This window comes from Notothenia coriiceps, unplaced genomic scaffold (assembly GCF_000735185.1).
Source record: "Notothenia coriiceps isolate Sejong01 unplaced genomic scaffold, NC01 NC01_scaffold00028800, whole genome shotgun sequence".
NCBI lineage: Eukaryota > Metazoa > Chordata > Actinopteri > Perciformes > Nototheniidae > Notothenia > Notothenia coriiceps.
In genome coordinates this window covers 368746-379731 of record NW_011361501.1, presented here as the reverse complement: position 1 = coordinate 379731, position 10986 = coordinate 368746, and the positions used below count along the sequence as shown (strand labels likewise).

General features: G+C 41.5%; 2 protein-coding genes across 2 annotated transcripts in view; one reads left to right on the top strand and one right to left on the bottom strand.

The window, feature by feature from the left end:
- The window catches only part of LOC104958470 (armadillo repeat-containing protein 8-like), a 42458-nt gene extending 39358 nt beyond the window's left edge, over positions 1-3100 (bottom strand). Inside the window, exons 1-4 of the mRNA XM_010786212.1 lie at positions 2926-3100; positions 2512-2609; positions 1131-1223; positions 961-1041 (exon numbers count right to left, since the gene is read on the bottom strand). Of these exons, the coding sequence (XP_010784514.1) occupies positions 961-1041; positions 1131-1223; positions 2512-2609; positions 2926-3100 (447 nt within the window). The remainder of the gene's footprint in view (positions 1-960; positions 1042-1130; positions 1224-2511; positions 2610-2925) is intronic.
- A 2000-nt stretch (positions 3101-5100) lies between these two features.
- mpzl2b (myelin protein zero-like 2b) lies at positions 5101-9103 on the top strand. The gene is made up of 5 exons (XM_010786211.1): positions 5101-5131; positions 5325-5494; positions 5742-5952; positions 7272-7443; positions 8944-9103. Exons 1-5 carry the CDS (start codon positions 5101-5103, stop codon positions 9101-9103), a joined length of 744 nt encoding a protein of 247 aa, XP_010784513.1.
- The last annotated feature ends 1883 nt before the right edge of the window (positions 9104-10986 follow it).

The window sequence follows — 10986 nt, the reverse complement described above, 5'->3', positions numbered from 1 at the left end:
TCGGACAAGAATACTGTTAGAAATTCGACTTGTAAACCTACAACTTTTAGAGGTAGAACTAGGGCTAAACAGAGAAAAGTAATCGATCGGATCGCAGAAGGAGTGAGTAATCGGCGAATATCGATCGGAGCATCCCTAGATAAATATTAGGTAAGATATTGAGAATAGAGGGACAAGTGGAGAGAGACTGAAAGTAAAAAGAGAGGTAGATTATGAACAAGATAACACAAAATAAATCGGTGGACAGAAGAGAAAGTTAAGAGAATAAAAGTGAATGAATAGATGGAGGAAATGTAAAGTGAGACAAAGAAAAGTGAGAAAGAGCAAACTGAAGAAGGACGACAACGAAATGGTGATAAACAAAAAATGAAGGGACAGAGAGAAGAAGTGAAAAGAGACAAGAGACGCTCACCATTCACCAGTGAATCATGGAGAACCTGAGTGTTCTCATAAGCCGGACTGAGAAAACCTTTAACGCCTGCATCCGGACCTGAGAGGAGAGGAAGATATTCAGAGTTACCCGTGAGTGAAAGGGCTTCTGGGTAAATCTACATTACTCACACAGGCCGTTTCTCAATTGCGAGGAAACCGGCTTCCAAGCCAATATTTCAAGGATGCTACGTCATCAAGTGGCGCAGCAGGACCGTTCCAATGTCCAGCATACTTGGAATTCCACCGAGGCCACGTCCTTGGTTTGGGGGAAATTTCGAGGCTGCGCATGTGTAGACTCCGCGGTCTTAAAATCCCCACAATGCTTTGCGCACGGACCAATTTCCCCAAATCTGTGGCGGAAAATGTAAGGCGGGGCCTCTCATGTGACGCACACTTGCTAGCCTGTTCCACTCTTCGTTTTCCGAATACCAGGAAGTATTCTTGCCTCGCTTCTGAAGCAAGTGACTCGGAAGACATGTGCTACCAAGCAAGCGTACTCGACATTGAGAAACGGCCAGAGAGACGTACCTTATAAGAGGGGGAGATAAGAAGAGGGGCAATGTTCTGGATTGCGCCGTGGTTAAAAAGAACCGTCTGGTGCTCCGGGGTCTGCAGACAAAACACAATGAATCTCCATCTGGACACAAGAGCCATGGACTCCACTGTGTGTGTGTGTGAGAAGATATACCAACAAATACCTTACAACAGTGGGAGAAGATCTGTGTGATGTACTCCTGCGTTCTCTGGGAGCGGCTCAGGAGAGACATTAGATGGGGGATCACAGTGGGGTCCTAAAACAAAAACAAAAAACGTCAACAAATATAATTTAACAAATGGAAATAGTTAACTTTTATGTAACGGAAGAGAGAACTAATGAGCATGTTGCACCAGGAGGACATTAAATACACATGGAAGAAAGAAATAGAACAGTTTGTTAACATTTCTGGTGTCTTTTTACTTCTTTGAGACCTAGTGAGTTCTCTCTTCGGTTAGACTGTATTATTCATATTGTCACAATGTCATCCTTGAGCTAACTTAAAGTGGACCTATCATGCTATATTGGAAACATATATTGTAGGGCCATACCTATACAAAACACGTCTGTGAAGTTGGTTGCTTAAAATACCAAACAGATCACCCATTGTAGCCATGCCTCATACTGCTCATACCCCTCTTATGCAGCCCTGTTGCAAACAGGCTGATTCTGCTTTAGCCACGCCCCTTTGTAGCGCCACGCAGTTTTCCCCTGCTATGGGGAGATCTCAGCTAAACGCTGCGGTGATTAAATGCCATGTTATGCTCCTAACCACTTCAAGCGTTATTTCTGAAACAGTATGGAGCTCAAACCTTTCTCTCTCGCAGGGTTTACCACAAGGACATTACGTTACACATATTCTCTCCAGTAGCCTACAGCGTTAGCTCCATGGTTTGCTCTGAGTGTTAGCATGCTTGCTAATGTAAACACACAGCATATTACTCCCAAAACACGCCGCGCATGGTCTTTCTTACGTGTTTACCGCTAGGACAGTGCCATTGTATGTATTCTATATAACAACTTTACTCTTAAGCCTCCAGCAACTGCAACTGTATACGGAGACGATAGGTTGGGACGTGTCACGTGTGCCGGAGACGATAGGTGGGGACGTGTCACGTGTGCCGGAGACGATAGGTGGGGACGTGTCACGTCGGCCGGATCTCACCAATGAAGTAATAGGAGCGAAAATTCTGGATCTGCTTGTTAGCGCCCCCCACCCTTTTTTGAGATGTGGGTACGGAGGAAAAGAGAGAGGGTTTTGTTTTCTGACACACCGGGGACACATATTTGTTTATGTTCTTATAGTTTTCTTAAAACAGTTTTCTATCTGTGTTTTTAATTCTTGTTTCACTTCTATGTATGCACCACAATTCCAGATCAAATTCCTCGTACGTGTCAACCTACCTGGTATTAAACCTGTTTCTGATACCATAATATTAGAGGAACACTGATAGTCTCTGTGTGCAGGGACATGTTGTTTATGTATATACTATGTGTGTGCATGTACTGTAAAAAGCAGACAGAACATGTAGAAGTCCACCTACAGTATAGAGCAGCTGCACGGGGGTGACTGGACTGATGAAAACCGTTCTGAGACATCGAAGACAAGCTTCAATAAAGATCAGGTCTGGACACAAGAGACCTGCGGGAACAAAACACAGGTAGGTCTCAAAATATAATAATAATAATAATAATAGATTTAATTTGTTAGTGCTTTTACAGGTGCTCAAAGACGCTTTACAGATAATAGTGAAGAGAAAAGAAAAGAGAAGAAAGGAACAACAAATAAATATATAGTTAAAGTTAAAGTCAAATAATACAAAAACAATCACACATGAAAAGCCAGATTGAAGAGGTGAGTTTTTGTGAGTTTTTTGAAGGTGGTGAAAAAAATAATAAAATACGTCCTTCTCTGCAGCGAGTGTTTGTATACTTTATGATTTGATTGTTCTCTCCACCTTGAAGCAGGGCGGGGATGATGTGACAGTCCACAAGGGACTTTATGTTGTTCTCGGTGCCCATGGCCAGGCTGCCCAGCACCACGGCACACTCTGTCCTCAGCTCCAGAGAGGAGGAGCTCTGCTGCAGCAGGTACAGTAACCTGAACCCATGAGAAAGATACACACAGTTCATTGTAGAGGATGGTCAGTACCGGTAGAGCAGTGTTTCTCAAAGCGCCCCCTAGTGGTCCGTGAGTATATTTGTAACATTTCACGTTTGAAATACATTAATTTATTTAAGTTTTCCGCACTCTCGCGGGAATATCTCCGCAATGGAACGAGCTTAACTTTCACTTTCGATTGCGTGATATAGCCCAGCGCAACACCTTGGTCACACATGTTGCCACGTGTTTGTACCATTTTCAAGCGATTCGTAATCTATTCTAGAAAAACGATGTGTTTCTATTGTATTTCAAGAAGCGTATAAAACAAACAATGGATGTCTTTTATGAACATCTATCCATGCTGGAAGTAGATTTAGATGTGTTAGGAGTGAGATAGAGATTATATATTATAAATCTACCTCAGAGTTAAACTTGGGGCTGAGACCATAGTTTTACTGTATTTTGTTATTTTCTCTATAAAACATCTACCAACCGTATCACTGCACAGAAAGAAGCTACACCTACTCATTGAGGAGAAAATATTGCTATTAGGGCTGCATGATATATCGTGTCTTGACGATATTGACATCGCAGGACGTGCGATATTAAAGGTGGGGTAGGTCATTTTGGAGAAACCAGCTCGAGTGCGCTAGAATTTAAAAATACACAACCGGAAAAAATCTGCCACTTCCTTAGAGAGCCCCTCCTCCAACACACACGAACGCGCACATGACCAATGAGGGCACGAGATAAGTTTGTGCACAGATGGAAGGCTGACAGGCAGGTAGGCCATCCAGTTATTTTAGCCGGGCCGGCTCAGATGATTGGTCGTGCTTTTTACAGTACTACGGCTTCAACAGAGGACATTTTTTAATGGATTTTTTGTCAAAGCACTTAAGATATTTCTATCGGGATGTTAAGAGCATTCCAAACTCCACCTTTAAGTGTTAAAAATATAAAAAAATCCTAAAATATAACTTAATCATATTAATCACTGTGAAATTGCTGCAAGTATGCTAGACAGCTGGAGGTCACATCTCCCCTATTTTAAATCAGACTACAGCGTATAGCCCTTTATGATGTTGCTAATTGCATCCGCAACAAATGAATGATCTTGTATATTAAACTGAGATCTGGGATGATGTTTGCACTCAGGTGATCCATCGGGCCACATGCAGCTTTTCTTTCCGATTGAAGAGTCTCTGATGGTGTTTGGCTCGTTCTGCAGGGTCCTTGAATGAGCTAATGACGTTAAGACAGGTCTCGGCTACCCTGTGCTGTGCAGACAGATATTCTGCTGTGTGCTTGGGCATAGACTTTAATATGGCTAGACATGGCTCCTCATATTATTAAAGGTATATGGAGCTCTCTCTATAAATAGACCAGGTGATTTTGGAACCAGACAGCCTGCACAGATGCTTCCACAGGGACTTATATATAAACTCACTGGATTGATTTAGAAAAAGGTTAGACTTACCTCGAAATAAACAAGACCCTGCAATCTCCTGGAGATAGACGCATGAGCGGCTGGTTCCTGATGTGACTAGTTCCCAGACAGGAACTAAGCATTAAGCATGTCTCTTTCCTAGACAGTGCATGTGTATGCTGGTGCAGTGTATGTGTGTATCAGCACTAACTCCATCCTGGGGAGCTCCATCCATCATTATGTGGAAGAGCCAAATCGTTGCCAATAGGCCTCTCCACTCTTCCAGTCCATTCATTTTCCATCTAATAGGTCCACTGTAAAGATTGATATAGTCCACATCCATATAACATACAGCAGACCTTCAATTTCAGCCTTGGCTCAGCTGCTGTAGTGTAGGTGAAGTGGCCATTATTCATTAAATGTCACAGATGTGGTCTGCTGATATGAAATCATTTTGGATTTTTCAGGATGTAATGAAGCAGGTGTTTGAAAGGAGTTCACTTACTCAATCACCCCAGGATCTAATTTTGCACGTTCAACATTCGGACCAATCTGTGAGATATCAGTGTCTGATTAAGTTGTAGTGACAACTTAGAGTCAGTGATGTTCTTGCAGCAGCACTGCGTAGGCAGAGGTAGGGTCGCTGGGTTCATTGTATGCAGGAATTTTCTGATGAGAGTGAATTTATTCTCAGTCTGTTGAGTTTTTTTGTTGTTGTATGTGTTTCTTTCACAAACCATTTATCTATGTATTGATTTTCTCTGTGCGCACTGCATTCTGCTTCTGAAGTAAACTTTGCTGCTGTGCCATATGTTTGTGTGTTGCAGGCGTCCTGCAGGTCAGCGGGATGCATGTATACACATCTGGGGATGTGGAGGCAGTTAACGGGACGGATGTCCGTCTAAAATGCACATTTCAGAGTAGCGCCTCCATCAACCCCAATTCCATTGTCATCTCCTGGAGCTTCAGACCCCTGAAACCAGGCAGAGAACAGTCGGTGAGTGCATGTATGTTTGTGTTTGTGTGAAAAAGTCAGATTGAACTTTCGTCGTTGTGTCAGGGAACATCCACCCCCTCAGCTAACTGAAAAAGGAATCTGTGAGTCATCCGAGTCTCTAGAGCGTCCAAGCCAGCCTGTGTGTGCTATGTGTGTATGAATATTGAGAAAAGATAAAAAAGATACAGCAGGTCTGGGATTACATCCTTCTCTCTCTGTCTCTCTACTAATCCATTTCCATTTGTAGGTGTTCCACTACCAGCAGAAACCATATCCTCCATTAGAGGGCATTTTCAGGAAGCATGTCAGCTGGGCCGGTGATGTCATGGGCCGAGACGCCTCCATCATACTTCAACAGGTCAAGTTCACCTACAATGGTACTTACATCTGCCAGGTTAAGAATCCGCCGGATGTCCACGGCACGGTCGGAGAGATTCGATTTCGTGTCGTCACCACAGGTCAGCACTTTTTTCAGAAAAGAACATTTTTACATGAAAAACATAATTATAATGATGTGTCTGAAAACATCATTTCAGCTCTCACGGATTTAAGCCAAAAAAGAGACGACAGCACAATACCCAGAGATTTATAACTATTGACTAGATAACAATATTATACATTGTCCTTTCTTATGTATCAATATTGATGCAGACACAACATGTGAACAAGACAAAGTCTACCGTCTAACAACTGTGTGAAGCCAGTGTGTAGGCCAAGTGATGCTGTGAGCTAAATGAAAATGTTAAAATTGACATTGTAATATGCTCAACATGTCAGTGATATCATGCTGATGTTTAGCAGTTATATCATGTTCACCATTGTTCAGAGTTTCAGAGTGCTATGTTTCCAAATTAGGGCTAAACCCAACGTGCAGCTGAGGCTAAAGGGAATGTAATCATCTCGCTAATAGTGAGTCATGAACCAAATAATTCAAGGAACTTTTGTTATTTTGACCTGATGATGGCACTATAGGAAAAGACAGGAGAGTTGTTGCAAACAATCCTCTGGGGGGGACATGACTCTTTTTACCGTTTGGTTACAAGTCATCCAATAGTTGATGAGTCATTTTGTTCACAACCCCTGTCCTCATAGGGTAGGATAGATACTTGGAGAAACAAGTATATTTAGCAATAAAAATCTACTTTGACCTGTTGCCGGTCCTGAAGGGATATTAAATCAAATCAAGTTTTATTTATATAGCACATTTTTAAAACGATTTTTGGTCGAGTCAAAGTGCTGTATATACAATAAAAATACTTTACAATAAAGACACTTTACAACAAATACAACAGCACAGTTTGTACAGAATATCAGTATGAGAAAACAACACCCTCTGTCCTTAGACCCTCACATCGTACAAGGAGAAACTTCCAGAGAAAAAAACCCACAGTTTAAAGGGGAAGATAGGAGAAACCTCAGGGAGAGCAACATGGCTAGGATTCATCCTCTGGGGACCCTCAATGTTTGTACAAAATTGATTGGCAATCCCTTCAATTATTTTTTTATATTTTACCATAATGTATCCCATGGCGGAACTAAAGTTAAGGTCAGGTGGTCACCAAAGTCACAATTCTTGAATGTCTGCCCACTGAAAGACAGAGTGACTCACCATCCTAAGAGCCACAACATTAAGTTTGAAATGAAAATACACTTTTGGGTTAGCAACAGCTTACACACCGTTACAAATGCACAATACCTCTATGCAGTGTTGTTTCTTTCTGCCTTATCAAACAAGAATGACTCAGTTTGTACTCCTGTTATTCCTTCTCACCCCCAGCGTCTTTTTCCGAGCTTCTCCTTCTGGCGTTAGCCATCGGGGGCGGTATCGCGGCTGTGGTCATCCTCCTCATCATCTTTGTGTCCTGCAGGCGGTGCAAGAAGAAATCACTGAGACAGCTGGAAGGGAATGAGGAGGCTCCTCGTAAAGTGAGAAAAGACCCCACTGTGTGGTAAGACCATGAGAAAGACAGAGGGAGAGAATGAGGGGATAGAGAGAGGAACAGAAGAATCATCCACTTCCTCTCTCACTCTCCATCTAAATCTGGGGATCAGGTTGTGTGGTGCTCCTTCTTAGGGCCCGGGGCTCTTTTCCTACTGGACGTTTCACTTCCTTCTTCCTCTGCAACCCCAGTCTTTGGATCCCAAACCTGGACTAGCTTATGAACAGCTTAAAAAAACCAGAGATACATTGAGAATGTGCCTTTGTGTAGGAAGCACTACTGTAGATACAGAGCTTTAGCCAGACCTGTGTAGCTTTTATGATATCACCATGTGCCTTTCATTTCTGAAAAGAAACACATTCTTAACATGTTTTTCTGCTCAGCTAAATGGGCTTCCTAACACATTTCCTGTTTAGAGTAAATGTTTTGATGATGTAGAGGTCGAACAATGGTCTATTCCTGCTGTTAACTTCCCTACTAATACATTTCAAACCCCAACATATTATGCCTTACAAGCTGCATGTTTGATATATTGTTTCAAGAAACAATAGAAACTGTGGAACAATGCAGCTTTCTTACCTCAAGTGAAATTGAGTTTTTATTACAAGATTTTGAGAAACCTTTTGAAACGTCATACATTTCTAAGATTTGTATCAGTTAATCCGATCCACTTGACTGCGGTTTTCTGAATCAACAGAAGGATGCAGGTATACATTGTGTTCTGTTTCACTGAAGTTACATTGCTCTGTTTTCTGTGATCTGTTGTGTTGCCCTGATAAATGATCGTGGTGCTATCAAATAACCAAAACCTAATGAAAAGCCCTTGTTGGAAACAGACATTTCACAAAGTGCCTTTATAACAAATTCTACCAGAACATAGTTAAATCCAATATCAATTTTTTATTTTGTCAAGTGGCAAATGTTTTTTATTGGGCAGAAACCTCTCTTGTGGCCGAATGTCTGTTTTAAACATGAGCTGATATGAGTCTATTTGTCTATTTTGTTCTGGGCATGTGGGACTTCTTTGTTTGTCTTGGGTTTTCAGATCTCTCTGTAATAGGCATCCCAACTATCACTATCAAAACTGTGTTACTGTTTTGAAACTCACTGGATTCAACCAGACTTGAAATGCCAAGCTCCTCAAAGAAAAATGTTCAACTTTGCTCTCATCTTGGTCGATCAGATCTATTCAGACTTCAAACCGAGTCCTCCATTGAAAAACTTGGCAAAGGAAGGAAATAGTTTTACCCCAATCAGATGCAGATGGGTAAACAAAGATTTAGATCCAGACTTTTCTCCCAAATGAGAACAACCTAACCCTGTGTGACCCCTAACCCATTGTCCCTGGTGCTGTGTTTGTGTTGTCTTTGTCCTGTCCCCGTTCTGTGACTTATGCACATGCATTGCCATAAATAATTCATGGATGTGTCATGCATGAATTAATATCTTGCTCTTTGTATGTGGTGCATGTCTCCTTCTATTTCCGCTGTATCTGCGTTTGTGCACCAGCCATCCAGGGAGGGCCATCCACCTCTACCTATCAGAGACGTCCATGGAGATTGACAGTTCAGATGGCATGATTTCAGAAGCCAGCACCAAAGACCCCAGCTCCTCAGAGAGTGAGGGCCCAAGCTCAGACGAAGAGGAAGATGATGACGACTCCGACTGAGGATGTGGGGAAAAACAGTGCGACAGAAACACTTCAACTATCCAGGAGGCTCGCTGGTTGGATGTCCAGATGGCACCCATGGATTACGTACCATGGTTCTGCTGATTGGAGAATAGATGGAGAGAGCGCTTCTGCTGAGTCGAAAATGAGCCAGTTGTTCAAGTATGGAAGGAAAACGGAAAGAAAGTTATGTTTGAAAGTTTCTGAATAAAAACAAAGAAATTAGAGCGATAAAGATCAAAGCTTTGAAAGAGGATCCAAAGTAGAGTAGCTTCACTTTTAAGAGAGCCCAGAAATCATGAAGCTGGCTTGGCAACTGTCCTGAAGGGAAAACAGGCAAACGACTCCCTGTTGTTTCTTTCATGGCTGGTGCTAAGTTTAGGAAGTAAGTAGCAAAATAAGCTGCAGCATGCAACTGGAGGAAGTAAGAATTATGTTTTTCTGCCACGATGAGTCACATAAAGACCTTTACATTTTTGAAGGTGCCATTTTGCACACTATTTTTGGATATGACTTTTAAGTCTTTGGAGACCAGTGTGAAGAATTTAGTGCCATCTAGTGGTGAGGTTGTCGATTGCATCTAATTGATACCCCTCTGCTCACAAATCCGTTTCCAAGCGTTTCAGAAAAACTACGTTCTTGTTAGGACAAGTAAAAATGCAAAAGTCCCTCTCTAGAGTCAGTGTTTAGTTTGTTGAAAACCGGCAGTGCAACATATGAAGCACTCATTCTCCTTCTTCACCATCAAAATCATGGTTATAAATACTTAATAATAAATCCCCCCATATCCTACACAATGGCCCCTTTAAAAGACAATGTAAAATAGTCACAAAACACAATAAGTCTTTCATTAAAGTCTGTTAACCACACCCATCCTCGTACCTGCCAGTTCCAGATAACTTGTTAAAAGTAGTTTTATCTGCCAACAGTAGGCCTATTAGACTACTTGGATAAAAGAGCATAACTGTGATGTTGCTTTCAGGTCTGAAAGATCAGATAACATAGCACCTGTTCTTGGTGTTTATGCGAGTGCACAGTCAGATCTGAAAACCCTTTGATTGCAAAGTGTCCTTGAGAGCCTGTTTTTTCTCCTTACATCTGTGAATGCATCACATCTACTAACAAATTAAAGTAACACTTGTATTTCTTTGTTTTTATGACAAAATGTTATATTGTTATACTGAGCAATGTTTTAATTTTTTTTAGATAATGCCATAAGTATTTTATAATGTTTAAATGTCACTGTATGTGTGTTATAGAGCTTTTATATATAAAAACGATTTTCTAATTAAAATGCCTTTACATTTTTTATTGGGTCAAGTAAAATGTTCCCACTCAAAGGTGATCCTGGCTGACTCTAGCTGGCTCATGGGACAAATAATCGCACATAACGTGAATAGATTTGATAACTCATCCATTATGTAAGAGAGGAATCTTATGATCCATAATTTATTATGCAGCATTATCTTTGATGCACTGCATCCAGTAAGTGTTTTATAGTCTGTCTTTCTGCAGAGCCCTTCCCTTGTTTACCTGTAAGCACTAATGCACTGAATCATTTAATTAGTTTCAGGTCCAAAATGCTTCTGTGACTGCAGTCTGGGTTTGCTTGTTTGTTGGTTGGGATTGTTCATGACTATGAATATGTTAGCCTATGTCTTTGTGTGAGTGTGAGTGTGGGTCTATTTGTGTGCATTGATCAAAGTCTATTCCTGTGGGTGCAGCTTTAGTTACTGACTGACAGACCTAAAGTGTGTGTGTGTGTGTGTGTGTGTGTGTGTGTGTGTGTGTGTGTGTGTGTGTGTGTGTGTGTGTGTGTGTGTGTGTGTGTGTGTGTGTGTGTGTGTGTGAGTGAGTGAGTGAGTGAGTGAGTGAGTGAGTGA